The sequence below is a fragment of the Calonectris borealis genome, chromosome 2, assembly GCF_964195595.1.
Source record: "Calonectris borealis chromosome 2, bCalBor7.hap1.2, whole genome shotgun sequence".
Taxonomy (NCBI): Eukaryota; Metazoa; Chordata; class Aves; order Procellariiformes; family Procellariidae; genus Calonectris; species Calonectris borealis.
Window position 1 is genome coordinate 160,102,761 of NC_134313.1, and position 15,674 is coordinate 160,118,434.

General features: G+C 35.2%; 1 protein-coding gene across 1 annotated transcript in view; it reads left to right on the forward strand.

Moving 5' to 3' along the window:
• The window catches only part of VIPR2 (vasoactive intestinal peptide receptor 2), a 60,138-nt gene that overhangs the window by 15,988 nt on the left and 28,476 nt on the right, over nucleotides 1-15,674 (forward strand). The window contains exon 4 of the mRNA XM_075140872.1: nucleotides 2,142-2,239. Within this exon, the coding sequence (XP_074996973.1) occupies nucleotides 2,142-2,239 (98 nt within the window). The remainder of the gene's footprint in view (nucleotides 1-2,141; nucleotides 2,240-15,674) is intronic.

The window sequence follows — 15,674 nt, forward strand, 5'->3', positions numbered from 1 at the left end:
ACAGCACATTTCAAATTCACTTGATTCTTATGGCCGGAAATTATAAAAATATCTTTAAACAAGAAATCTGACTCTTTTTTTTTAACCAGATTTGTGAGATGTATGTTTTAGTTTTTTCAGGGTTTAAGATGAATTAGAATTCTACTACAAGATGATCTAGACTACCTTATTTTTTATGGAAGTATTCCAAATCATAAGGAAGCTTTTAAATATCATCAATTCTTTAAAGGATTTCTTAATTTAAATTGTGAGTTTGAAAAAAGTAGTTGCCTCCTCATCTTTACAACTTTTGGAGAACTGGCTCTTAATTTCTTCTGTGATGGTCAAGGTTATAGTTTAAGCATACCACATAATTAATTCTCTATTGAATATTAATAACTTTATATTGCATGTCTTTTTATTGTAAAAGCAATCATATTATCCTATAATGTTTTTTCTGTATTGTACATATGATGTAAGTATATGAGTATCAGAAAGTTACTCTGTCAATTTTTTATTCAAATGTATGTGTCAAGTTATAGGTTTTAAATGAGGTTGCCAGCTGAAATATTTAATTGCATGGAACGATGCTGTAGAAATAAACAATGTCTTCCATAGCACATTGCCTAACTTTCTTTAAGTTAGAAGGCCTTACAGTACTTACAGTAGAAAATACTTCAGCATCTTGAGTACATAGAGTCTTTTTCTTGCAAAACTGGCTTTGCTATAATTTCTCGTTCTGTTAACACATTCCTCTGCTCTGCCTAGTCAGAGAATCTTGATGTACTTTTAAAGCGAAGACTCTTCAGAGTGTATAAATAGGTTACATTTTCTTTAAAAAATGCCATGTCTATGCCAAATGACAGAAATGGTCCTGTTGTTTGAGGAGACACTGTGATTTGAGGTCAAGGCCTTGTATAAGCTGCAAAGATTTGGTTGTTGGTCAACCATTTGTAGGATATTTACAACTTTCTACTGAAGACTTTATACAAAGAAGAAATTCCACTAACCAATCAGCAAGATAAAAATCACAAAAGCTTTAGTTTGCAGTGTATGTAAACACGTTTGGTTATTCTTGGCCAAAGTTGATCTGTGACACATAAATTTGTTCTCATGTAGTGAAAAACAGACATCTTTAAGTCGGTTAAAGACCAGTGGTAAACTCCAAACCAAAGCAGTATGTTATTAAGAGTTTTCAAGTATCATGGATATAAAAATTGCTGTAAGAAAGGTGAGGGGAAGTTGCTTATGATTTAACATTGTAAAAGTAAGTTTTAATAATTTTAATAACTATTCTTTATCCTGACATCAGACTCTTCAGTTTTCTCCTATTGAAGCTGTTCCATATTGTATGAACATTAGTTCATATTAATTAGATTAAGGAGTAGAATCATGGGTTTGCCCCCATCTCATCTGCGTGACTTCATCTGGGAAAAGAGACAATAACTTCTCTCAGTTCCAACCAAAAAATCCTTTCTGAAATTAATAGGTGTTCAAAATTCCTTTCCCACCATACTTGCACATCTCCTTTACATTCCTTGGACTACGCTGTTTCAGTGATTGGTTCAAAGAGTGAGATTCAACGTGCATATTTATTTCCTTGTTCTTCAACCTATGACATAATTTGGCCTTTAAAGTGCATTACCAACTCTACCAACATTTGCTATAGCAGTAATTCATCACCATAATATCTAAGAGCTTTTATAACTCTTCAGTAGATCATGTGGTATTGCCTTCTCAGAAAAGCTTAACTAGGAGGTTGAAACAACTCTCACTTAAATTACTTTTCTATCAAATTACTTTACCTACAAATTATCCCCTTTATAGACTGAGCCGAAAGACTCCCTCTAGAATACTTCAGATAAAACAGCAAGATATTTCAGGCTTTTGCAGATGTAACAGAAATAGCTGTCATGCCAAAGCAGAAGCCTGCCATCACTTGGAATTACTTTCGGTTTTCTTTAGTGCAAAGGCAACTCAGAGAAAAAGTAAAAGTAATATGAATGAAGAGCACATGAAAGGAAATGGCTGGGTTGCTTTAACAGGAGTGCTAGGAAATACAGCATGTTGGCAGAGAATGACAAAGTTAGGTTGTCTAAAGATTCATTGATGAGGAGACTTTTGAATCTTTCTGATTTAAACTCTCAAATTTTGCTTTACAGGAAATATTAGCAAAAATTGTACGAGTAATGGATGGTCAGATATTTTTCCTGACATCTTAAGTACTTGTGGATATAATGACTATGAGGATGATTACAAGGTAGGAAAAATACTTTTTCTATTCATTTAGATGCCAGTGTTCAATACAGCTATCAGACATATTCTGCTTCTAAATAATTCCCATTTTACTCTATCAGAATTAATGGAAATCTGTAGTAATTTTTGGTAGCATTGATTGCCATATGCTTGGATTGCAAATGTCATATAAGATAAAATCAGAAATGTAGAATTCAGGAACTGTTTGAAACTCAAGGCTATCAAAAGTTGGTAATTGCAGTAATGCATCTGTTTTTCTAATATTGCAGTGTTACTGGGCTTATGCACAGTATGTTTTTCATTGTGTTATTTCTAGAAATTTCTATTGTAACGAATCCTAATACTGTAATAATCTGTATACATGCACCACTTGATTGCTGGTATGTGTTTAAGTTATAAGTAAAATAGAATGAATTTAGGTTGTTGGAATTATTGCAAATTTATATTGGACTTTAAATTGTGTTAGCAATTAGAAGTGGTTCAAAAGGCTATCAAGATATCTTAAATACAGTATAAATGGAAAAACAAATGTGTTCACTTTGCAGATCCTATTTCTTGTTCTTTTTGTTGAGGGGAGGACTTTTTCCACACGTTTTACCTATTTTCTATCTGTTTTTCTGCTGAGGCTAACAGAGCAACACTTTGTTTACAAGGCTGAGCTCATAGTGTCAGTAAAACTCTTGTTATCATGAACAGATTAAGTCCTCTCATGAATAAAAGATATTTGGCTGGTTGGGTTTTTCTGGATTTTAGTATGTGTGGAATAGCTCTAGCAGACCTGTTCGGTCTGGTTTGCAGAGATGTGCTGGAATTCTAGCTAAGACATGCAGTTCTTGCCATCTCTTTCTGTATTTAAAAGCCCAGTCATTACTATAGTTGAAAATAGATAATAAAGAAAATGGATAGAGTATGTTGTTTTCCCAACTTTTCTGAAGACACATTCTGAAATGCTGGTATCACCTGACAGCTTGGGGACACACACGCATTACTGCTAAAACAGCCATTTTTAAACAGTCGTTCAACCCAGATGTTGTTATGTGGAGTGAAAATGGGTCAAGACTTAAAAATTCAAATTAACAAAAGATAACACTTCCAGTACTGAGAAGTACTTATTAGCAGATGAACTAGTATAATAGAAAAGCAGTTCTTGTTTGACATATTCATTAGTAATTTGAAGGAGAAGAATGAAATGCAAGTTGACTATACTTGCAGGAATGAACCTAGAGAAACTGGAAATAGGAAGTAGTAGCAACATTTACAAAAGCCTGGAAAAGAGCAAATAATAAACCAGTGAGGATAAAAATCAGAAGAGAGATATGGAAAGCAGGTGATGAAAAAATGATTAACAAAAGTCCAATAGATAGAATATCATAGATATCTAACGTAGATAGTATACAGAATAAATGCATAGCATGTTGCAGGGAGAGAAAGGGGGAATGCAAGCACTGATTGTATTTCAAGTAACATGGCCCGAGGGCCCTGTCCTTTCTTCTGAAGTACCAGTGTCAGGTACTTGCTCAGGGAACATTCTTTGCCTGAAGACCATAAACTGGTTATTTCAGTGGGACAAGGCAATAATTCTTTTCTAACCTTAAAGTTGACAAGGCAAAAAGTGGATACAATAGTGCTGGCTTATCAGAAGATAAGCTGTTCCTGTGCAAATATTATATATTTTGTAGTTAAAGAAAGGACAAAAATGAGCAGAATCAATCTGAAAAGGGAAACAGGAAAGCACATGTTTAAATCCATCTCTTGATGGGAGACAATATAAAAACTGCAAGTATTATGCAGTTGTGAGATTTCAATTAAGGCATTTAAGGTTCTGCATCAGCCAACTGTTACACAGAAAGAAGATGTTTTCTTGAATTCAGATCTTGGTGCTCAGTGGTAGCACCTCAAAACAAAAAATATTTGCTTAACGTAAATCAGTATAGTTAATTTTTATTTGACCTAGAATTTCAACAAAAAGAACTAAAGATGAAATCCTAAGTGTTTGGATACAAAATATTTTGGACACAAAACTATCATGCAACAGTATGCTTTGTGGGTCATGTGTGAAGTTGCCCTCAAAGTTACAGTAACTAAGGAGATCATATTTTAGGGAAGGTGGCAAAATACTTTTTTTATGGTAAGTCTTAAATTTTCTTCTGTATGCTTTCTCTGAAGACAATGTTAAAGGAGTAGGTAGAAACTGTCTTTCGTGTCAGTTTGGTGCCTGCATCTTCACTGCTGAATGAATTTCCATTATAGATCCAATCAAACATTTATTCCTTTTTTTTGCCGTCTTTTAGGATATGGACTTGTATCTTTACTTGTATTTCTATACATATTTTTTATTTATTTTTATATATATGTGCATACACACAGACATACACATCTCTCCAGATATGCATTTAATTTGGGCAGTTTTGAATATTCTAGAGAAAGTTTAAATGATAGAGATTGGTGAGCAAATATTGAACAGGCAATTTATTAATAGGTACCAAATTTTTATGCTGAAAATGCACTGCAATGAGAAAACTTATTTAAAAATACCATAAGCACGTCATCTATTATTTCTCTGCCAAGTTCACTGATATTGTTCAGGGTATGAAAGAACTTGTCTGCTTCCACAGTTTGCATTGATTTTACTCAGAGTTAAAACATTCACTTTTTATTCCATGTCAAATGGTATATTAGCAGGTACTATAAAAAGAAACGATTTGCTTAACATTTTGAAATTAACTATAAGTTCCTGATACAGCACCCTTAAATAGAATGTTTTATTTTATGTTAGATCTTCTGTTAGTATTCTTTAGTGCTCCTGTCTGTGTTTATAGGGGACCAATTTGACAAGTATGAGTGTCTGAACAAACTATCTGTATGTTGTTACCACATCAAATTGTAGATCAAAACCTTTATTATGTACTTCCAGTCTCTTTCTTATAAGTAAACTAGTTACTGCTAACCTTCAAGGTCAAGTTTTAGATTCATCAAATAAGTGTCTTTTTTTTCCTCTTATGTTTCTGTTGAGGTCATGGCAGCACAACGGGAAAATGAATAGCTTGATTTGACCATGCTAGAAACACACGTCAAGGTGTGTTAACCCAGTCCAAGCCTCACCGCAATCTTTCCTTTCATGTGGACATATTTTGACATCTTCTATCTAGACTGAACAAGGTAGAGATGTGTCCTAGCTGTCCTCAGAGAGTATTAAACTCTCTGTCAACATTATTAAAATACAGTAAGATGCCTGGTAAATGTAAAGGACTAAAGTGTGTCCACTTTACTTAAAATAGTGACTGGGTCAGTTAATAGAGTGTTGTCTAATCTTAGTGTGAATTGGCCCAAGGTTTATTAGATCACACAAAACCCAATATATACAAGTTACAGGCTATGTGATTTGAATGCATAGGGTCATACAAAGACAAATTCATGGAGAGGAAGATCTTCAGGGCTGTTAAATGTGGTGATACTGCTGCAGCTAATGCATAAGTAGAAGCATCACCTATGGAAGAAGTATTCCCCTATTTGGCTGCTTTCCTGAAGCATTCACTCTTAGGCTGCTGTCAGAAATAACATCCTGGGTGTGCTACCCACTACCCAATACAGATACGCTACCCAAGACAAGTGGAGTCAAGGCAGTGAGGTCAGGACTGACACAAACAAACACCGTCTTGAATGTCTCCAGCTACCTTTAGAAAACAGATGCATTACCACTGTCTGTGAAGTGGATCATTGCACTGGACTAATGGATTGTTTGTATTGAGTCTAAATTGAATCCTTCCCTCTCAACAAAATGTAATGCAGGGCAGCCATCTACCAGTGCTTTCTCTGTGTGCCTATAAGTCATGCTGTATTTATTTACATTATATTCTGCATTTTTCATTACTTAATGATGCTACTATTATTAAGAGATACTTAAGGCAATGCTGGTCTCATCTTTGCTGCTATTATTAAGAGATACTTAAGGCAATACTGGTCTCATCTTTTTTGGGTGATGTTTAGGCTTAAGGTGAATTGAAGGACAAATGTGTCGGAAAAGGGATATCATTAATTACTTGCATAAGGATTATTAAATACCATGAGGAATACCAATTTTATTACATATATTTTTAGTAAATTCAATTTTGATCTGCACCATTTAAAGTGTAGAAGTGCCTGATAAGAAAAAAGTAAATTGTCCACACATGTAATCCATCTCTTTATCTTTATTCTCTTATAAGTAAGTACTACAAGATTTCAGAAATGGCTACTATGTTGTTGAAGTTCATTTTGCAAAAGGAAAGAACTAGGGTTTTTTATTCCACTTCTATTTGCATTTGCTTGTTTCAGTGTTTCTAAAGCACTGAACTCATTTGCTAGACCCAGTTTTGATTTTACAGTGTTTGTACAGTTTAAGGTTTTCTGATGTGTTCTTCTAGTATGAATATTTGGATATCACAGAATGTACTCTGACACACGTATCGTGAAAATTTAAGACCACAAATTTTAATATACTTGTAAGTAATCATATCTATGAATACTATACTCTCTTACATACAGTATTGCAGGAATATACTAGCCCACAGAATAAACAAAATGAAGAGTCACTTGGGATGATAATGATCATAAATACTTTAGTAGTGATCAGTTATATTTTTGGTTAAATGAATAAAGAGGTGTGGGTTTTTCTTTTACATTAAGGGTGACATCTGGTCAATAGTAAAACTCCTTTGGACAAAGAATCAAGCCCTAAACTTTCTTCAGAGCGTTTTGTCCTTCAGCACTGAATTACTCTCTCACCCCTGAATGTCCTTCCAAACCAAGGCTGAGGTTGAAAGATCCAGTGGGTTACTGTCAACTTTGCCTAGGAAGCTTCTATGCTATGTCTATTCTGTAAATAAACAGAAGACTTCTGTCTCCTGAACTTAGTAAAAATAACATGAAACTAACTTTAAAGGAAACATTAGCAGAAAAAGGTGTCTGTCCTAAGAAAACAAAACACAAGTGTGTGTAAGAATAGGTTTTGCAAAAAAGTGTATTGAAGATAACACTAATTACACAAAAATGTACTAATCCAATTTATTTTTATAGGTGTGTTTTTTCGTAGTCTTTTAAAACCTGTTAACATTAGGTAGCCACAAAAAAAGAGGAAACATTTTAGAATTAGGTCTTTATAGTCTAGAAAGCAGTTATAGATTCTTTAAATGTTTCCATAAAATTGTTCTGAAAATCATAAGCCACTGATTTTTGCTGTGCCTAACTACCTATTGAGTTTAGTTTAGTGACTGTAATTCAAATATTTTTCTCAAAACTTTAAAAGTAAATTGTTGGATTTCAGCTTTGGAATCAGTATCGCTCAGGTAATCATATGAATATTTTGCAGAGGCCAGCTGTTCTTACTACTGTTGCAAAAGTACTATTTTTGTTAGACATGCAGAAAATTTCATGTCATTTCAATTTCATAATGGCATTTCAGTTTCATATGCATGACTCAAATCAGTTTATGCTTTGAATACAATTACAAAATCTAAATGGGTTTTGATATTTATTCTGTGTTAAAATCTGTTAAAAATATAATACATTTTAAATTCTGTTTTGGTCAGTCTGTACCTTCTTTGCACTCATTTTACTCCTCCCAGTCTTGCAAATTTTTTATTAAGTTCAGAGGTTAAAGCTAAAGTTTAATTGAGAACTGGCTAATTATGGTTCACACAGAATAGTAAATAAGAAATAAGATATGCCCATCTTACATAAAAGTCATTGATTTTTATGTGCTACCAGATTTGGTATTGCTTTGCAAATTTCTTTTGCAGCAATACAATATAAAGAGTTTGTTTCTAAATGGTACTATGTAAAATGCAGAGTAGTGACAAATATTTAATAGCTATAACTAAGTCAATATTAATCTAAAGTAATTTCCTGGTTTTCAACTACCACAACACAATGCAAAATTTAATTCTTTGTCTTTATGGGTGTCGTGTGTATATTTAATAAACATACAATTTCAGAACACCATTTGCCAATTTTTTTATTGAGTCACTAGGAGTTATAGGGGTGTTACAGGCAAATTAAGACATTTCTATTTATGCTCATACAGGAAATTTAAGTAGCAGTATGATTGCATCCTCTTTGATGCTGAGTCTGATAAAGTGCTTCATGCTAATCATCTAAAATTTTTGCTTGTTTTTGAAAATCGTAACACCTGAATTTAAATAATTATAATTTTTGATGTAAAGGATTCAAAATGTAGTGTTTACTTAGCTTTGCAATAGTTTGAGAAGCAGGGTTAGTTTTTGATCAGTAGAAAGTTTTAAAACATTTATGATTTCTGACCATTATAATACTAGACTAGGTCTGAAAGAAGGAAATGTGCTCATTAGCCACAATTTCAAGTGTAGAATAGAGAATAATTAAAAATCTGTGTCATATGATCAAATAATTTCAATTGTGTAATTATTTCTTATTTGCTTGTACTTAGTTTGAACAAAATGACCAGGGTCAGTATTAAGGTAACATCAAAGTTAATCTTGGCTGATTAGCTTCAATCCTGACTTATACCTCCATGTAGCTATTTCATGTTTGTCCATTTGGCAGATGAATGGCCAGCAGATAGATTCAGTCCTGCTGACACTGACAGCTATTGTGCTGGACTAAAAGTACACAGGATTCTTGTTTTGATTTTAGTCAGACTATTTGTTGTAAGGGTCTTGTGTGTGTACAGAATGCCAGAAACATTATTTTAAATAATGTGTTTTTTCTGGAGGAAGACAACCTCTTCTATTCTCCCTAGCGGGTAGAAGTGACGGGAGTCATTTTACATCCAGGCTGCCTGACAGTTACTGTCAAGCTCAGAGTACATAGCTAGAGGCTAAATTACAGGCGCAGTTACATCAGTGTGGCTGGACAACTGATGCTTTGTTAGAAAGTTCATGTGGGGTTTCACTTTTTTTTCCTTCATTTAAGAATTCTGAAATCAGATACAAGTAAGACGGGTCCAATTTAAAAAGATTCAAGCAATGGAGTTTTGCTGAAATCAAATCTAGACAGATTTTTCAAGATGGTACAGAATGATAAAAAAATGAAACAAGTCCAACTTTTTTGTTGGGCATGTTTCAATTGACCCAATGCTGTTTCTTTATGCCAAAGTACAAAACACTTTCTGATTATATATTCTAATGGCTGAAAAAAATTTAAAGTAATATTTTCAATTCCATAATATCAACACTTGCCATGCAAGTTTGTTTATAGATGGCAATGATTTTGGTAAGTTTATGCAGCTGAATGCAATTTATGCATCTACATCCACAGTTGGAAGTTATTAGACAATAGCCCAGCTCCCAACTTGAATGATGGAGTTTTATGATGCGTTCAAAAATTGGCAAGGTGCAGGACCTTTCAACTTTCAATTCTGTGAACTTAGTGAATATAGCTGGTATAGTTCCATCTACTTCAAGAGGTTATGCATGACTTATATATAGAGGGCATGACTCTTGGGAGAATGAAAAAATAATGGCTCCTGTATTTCTTGCCAGTCCTATGGAATTGGCCATTAGATGCTTTCTAAGGACTGAGATCATCTCAGTTGCAAGTTGCTAATAGCTGAAGCATGAGAGAACTGGAGTAAAGGATGTCTCTAGTGGGAATCCTTTATTGCCTTCAGGGGATTTCTGGACCATTCACCATTCTCTTTAGCAGAGGCTTTTACTACTGACTTTGGAAATTTACTCCTTACACATAAAAAGAATCTCAGAGATGCTGTTAGATAAATTTGTTGAATTCTAAGACTGCCTGCAAATCCATTTAAGCTGCTTTCCTTCTCTTTGAATGTTTATGAACAATTTTTTAAAATAACATCCTTCATTTTTTTCTTTGTATGTTATTCCTTTTGTCTGTTTATTTGATGCCTTTGCAAACTGACAGCTTCCAAAGTTGGATAACTTGGCAGCATGATGGCAGATCATAGTTTAGCCAGGCCAGTCAAGAGCAGACCCGAAAGGAACAATTTGTCCACTTAACCATGAGCACCGAGGGGTTATTCCTACAGGACGTTGTGGAGGTATTATTACAGACAGTGAAGAACTTCGTGCAGTATACTTTATTGGTAAAACCAGCAGATAGTATTTTTTTCATAAGGGAAGGAGTCCATCAGGCAAAAAGTACCTTTCAATGTTATTGTTCTCTCTCCCTCTACCTATTTAAGTTTAGATTCACATCCCAGGAAATAGAGAGTACGAGTCAAAAAGCTATATAAGGCATAGCTTTAAGACATTGATTGTAAGGTAAAAAATGTGTTAGAGAAAGGCTTTTAACTCTTAACGTTTTTATTGAAACTTTTCCTCAAACAAATGCAACATAGGGATGCTATTTAAAAACCAACACATTTGAAATTAGCATCTTGGTTTTCTTTAACATACTATAAAATCATTCTGCAGTACTGCCTTCTGCAAGATATCCTTTAAGAGAAAAGCACAGGATATTTTGAACAAAAATAACATCTGCAGTTTACAGCAGCTAGAATTGGAGCTGTGCTCACTACATGCTCTGTGCTCATTTTAGATCTGGTGAGAATGACAGCTCCTTTTGACCAGTGTCTTGCTTTGAATGAATGTAAATTACAACAGAAGAAATGAATTAAAAACACTAAGGCTCAGACTCTGGCTATCCGAAAACTTTGATCAGTTTAACTATGTAGTTTTAAAGTAAGCTGAATTGACAAACATTGTATTTTATTTTATTTAAATTAGGTTTACTTGAATTACCTTACTTTCTAACTGACTTACAAAGTATACATCATCTGCGTGCATACACAGCCATATGCACATATTAAAGCCTCTATCTATTGTGAGAATGGTGCAACACAAGATTAAAATCCACAATTTTTACATATTTCTGTGGGAAGACAATGTTTAAAGCATAGCTTAATCAGTAGCTTCTGACACCTGACCTTTTAGTAAACTACCCTTCAAAAATGCCTCCTCCCTCACTTCCCTGTAATTTCTCTGTACCAAGCACTACTGGTTTCTTTTTCATTAGTCTTTAGCAACTTTGAGATATATGCTCATTATGTTACATGCTGGCATCACTAGGACTGTGTGCAGTTACCAGTAATAGTATGATGGCTGCTAATGTACGGACACATCACAAAACTGAGTTTTTTGAACAGTAAGCAAAAAATATGTACTTTTGCTTGACTAGAATTACAAGTCAGATGAATTTCATCTGACTAGATTGTACAATATACTCATCTGCATTCAATCCAGACAGCCTATGCCTTCTCTACAGTCAAAGTCTTTGGAGCCTGGATGGAAATCATATCATCCTAATTTTGAATTGCTACAACCACAATGAAGCACATGACTCATAGTGTAGAAAAGCCTGTTCTTCTCCATTGACTCCCCTCCTCTTGGGACACAATGACGTATTCTGCTGAGTTGCCTACCTTTTAGAAAGATTATATCCCACTGTTACAATAATTAAGCTAAATGAGTCTTGCCTGATTCATTTCACCTAGTCGCCAGTAGTTATTTTGAAGGTTGTAAAAGAATATATTATATTTTTTCTTCATTATATTATTACTGAGAAAACAGACTTGTGGTGTCAGAAATCCCATGAGAGTTGGACCTCAGTTGGAAAAATTCCAAATAAAAGCAAAAACAAATGCCAAGCTTGAAATGTGGGCCTTCAAAACAAGATGGAAAAAAGAATAAAGGAAAAAATCTTAATAGAAATAAACCCCAAAGTTTTGTAATGCTTTTACTGCCTGATGGAAAGCTAACCAGATCAGTGGAGAAACTCCTGGGAGAGAGTCATGTTGTCTAACTTTAGACATCTGTCATCTGCATCTGCACTAGTCTCTCTAGGTTCCGTTCATATTTAATGAAGAAAAAGTAGGCGTTTTTACTTGGCTATCCTTCTAAATTATTTTAGATGCCTATCTTAGGATGACATGAATAGCACTCTGCTGGTTCTATTCATTGCTTATAAAGAGAATATTGATGCTTAGCTCAGATGGCCTTATCCCTGCAAAATTCAGTGGCTATTAGTGCATCTGTTTCTTTACTGTACTGTCCTGCACTTTATTCTAACGTGTTTTGAGGAACGGGACTCTGCATTCCTGGGCATGGAAAACATTTACAGGAAGGCAAAATTGCTTGTCATAAAATCAACTTTATAGAGATCTCAAAAAAAATTATTCCACAAAAAATGGAAAAATACTCAGATTACATAAACCAGATAAATTTCAGTGTTGTTACTCAGTGTAGTGGATTCCAAGAAAAGGGGAAGTAAAAGATATATTAAGTTCAAATTATTCTTGACATGAAGCAATGCAGAACGTATAAGCAGAATCAAGGCTTTCCCATGGGAACGTTGGTCTGACTGCAATTTCCCAATAATGACTTCTGGTCCAGAATCATTCCTATAAAAATCTTAATGCATGCCATCTAAAAACTGTAGGGACCATTAGAGTCTGTAAATCAGTTGATTCTGTGTTGTTAATTTATGAAAGTATGATGGGTGCTGTGTCTAGGACAGGAATGAGGGGAGGAAAAGAATGTAGGAGCAGTTGCAATTCATTCTGAAATGAAAATGGGCAAAAATATAGGAAAAGTGAGCAAAGGCAATGCAGACTAAACATAGATATAAATTGAATATATTTGGCACCAAACAATTTACATATTTCCTAAACAAAAACTTCCAAGGCAAGACAAAAATTAAGGAGAATATACAATCTCTGTCTAGATCTGGTACTCTGGGGCCTTTTAAAGGATTATTAACATCATAAAAATACAATACATAGATGAGAGGATTATATGATAACACAAGTGGTGACTGTTTTATAAGCAGTGAACTTGTTGAATTGCAAATAATTGCATCAGGAGAAGTGATTAGAAGAGAAGAGATTTATTCTTTCCTATTCAGAGTAGAAGCTGAATGTGAAACCTTTCACCTTATGCGTCAGGTTTTCTTATCTGGTGGGCACTGACTCGGCTGCGTTCAGAACATCAGAGCAGGTACTGGAACAAATTTCATGGGTCTTTCAGTCATGTCTGTGCCAACACAGTCAACCACATCAAATTCTTTCCAGTCGTTTACATTCACATACTTACCACATGTTTTAAAACCTGGAAGGCTGAAATTTAACTTGCAAATCAAAATTCCTGAAGTTAGGTATTTACTTGAGGTGTAGGTGTCTAATCACTAGTGTGTGGAAACAGGGCTTGGTGTGATTGCTTAAACGTAGGTATCTAGTGCCATTTGACTCGCCACTGCCATTACAGCAAAGAGGTCCTTTGTCACATCTGCTATGCAGATGTCTTGGATACCCTAGGACATCTCAAGTAGTACTAGATAACTACATTTAGGCAAGTAGGCGCGGTTTGTTCATTATGTCAGTGGAACTTGTGTTGACCAAACGGTGATGTCTACTTAAGGGTGAACTGAATGTCTCTCTTGACTGCATTTTTTCAGGTCTTGATTCTGTAATCAGTATCTCTGGCTGTGTAAGGAGGGGAGCTAGTATGTGTGTTGCTATGAAAGTCAGAAAAGTTCGGCAAACCTTTTAGTAATGTAAAATGTTGCAAGTGGGATCTTGGCAGATGAGAACAGATCTCTGTCCTCTCTTACTTGGTAATAAGTTATCATCCATGATAGCCAGCAAAGCTGTTCTTATCTCATGTACTGATCTGAAATCAGCTGGTGCTAAATCTGGCATGTTCATTTCAGTGTAGTGAGTTTGTAAACTTTATTTACTCTGGCCAGCAAAAAAAAGGCAATTTGATAATGGGGTTTTATTGCTTAGATATTTTATAGCTAGAATTGTGTTATTCTCTATTTGGTTTTCCTTTATGTATTTGAAAGGAGAGAATGAATATCAACGAGTTGAGGTATTCTATACTGATGAGCAGAATGCACACTTTTGACTGACTGTGATTTAAGACGTTTAAGATATTAAATGTAAAGGTGCTGATACAGCTTAACTGAATCATTATATGTGATAGTAAGATGTGTAGTATGTTTGTGTTTGTGTATGTTGTACAGCCTGGATTAGTCACTCAGAACAATAAAGACATATTGTCATAGTACAGTCTTTGAAATCCACTCCCTGCAGTAGATACAGAAACACTTTGGATGAATTAATAGTAAAGGATATTATGACTCATTTTTAAGAAACTAATGTTATATTCAGTGTCAGGTAGAAGCCAAGGACTTGAGTAATGAGTTCTCAAGAATGTCAAACATGTTCAAGAATAGCTACTTTATATTGTTGAAAGGAAATGTGCAAGTTGAAATTACTTCTTATAGTTGCCAGACTTTTTGATCTCTCATGTAAATATGGGATAAGTAATAACTAGCAACAGAGTTATATAATCAAAGTTGCTAATATCTTTATTGTAAGCTAAATGTATTTTATTAATTCAAATATTTTTAGGGATCCCTGCATCAAAATAACAATGTTTCTAGTACTGTCAGCTTCCTAATAAGTCCTGTGTATCATATGTGTGCAGAGTTCTTTACAAGATCTGCAGAAAAAGGGATTCAAGGCTGTTGTGGGTTAACCCCGGCCAGCAGCTCAGCCTCACACAGTCGCTCTCTCACTCCCCTACAGCGGGTTGAGGGAGAGAATTGGAAGGGTAAAACTGAGAAAACTTGTGGGTTCACGTAAAGACAGTTTAATAGGTAAAGCAAAAGCTGCGTGTGCAAACAAAGCAAAACAAGGAATTCATTCACTACTTCCCATCGGCAGGCAGGTGTTCAGCCATCTCCAGGACAGCAGGGCTCCATCATGTGTAACGGTGACTTGGGAAGACAAACGCCATCGCTCCGAACGTCCCCCCCTTCCTCCTCCTTCCCCCAGCAATGCTTAGCATTGCTGAGCACAGCGTCCTATGGTATGGGATATCCCTTTGGTCAGCTGGGGTCAGCTGTCCCAGCTGTGTCCCCTCCCAGCTTCTTGTGCACCCCCAGCCTATTCGCTGTCGGGGCAGCATGAGAAGCAGAAAAGACCTTGACTCTGTTTAACCACTGCTCAGCAATAGCTAAAACATCCCTGTGTTATCAACACTGTTTTCAACACAAATCCTATGAGCTGCTATGAAGAAAATCAACTCTATCCCAGCCAAAACCAGTACAAAGGCCTAACCCAGGTGTCAGCAGTGAGAAAGTCACCACAAGAGAGTTTTTGAATGAAGCAAGGAGGTGACAGGAGGAAGTTTAATTTCTAGCCAGAGGGAACTAATCTTAAGTCTGGAGTATAGAGACCATGGTACTTACAGAAAAGTATACAGTTGGGTCAGTTTAGTCATCTGTTTAACAGCAAATGCGTGAGTTGGCATGTGTCAAACTCACACACTTCTTGTCTCAGAGTTATTTCTGCTCCGAAGGCAAACCTAAGACTGTCTTTGGAGCAGATTTTATCCCAACTCATAGCACACTTCAGCTGTTCAGCAGCAGAAAGGGACCTTACAGCTGCTTTA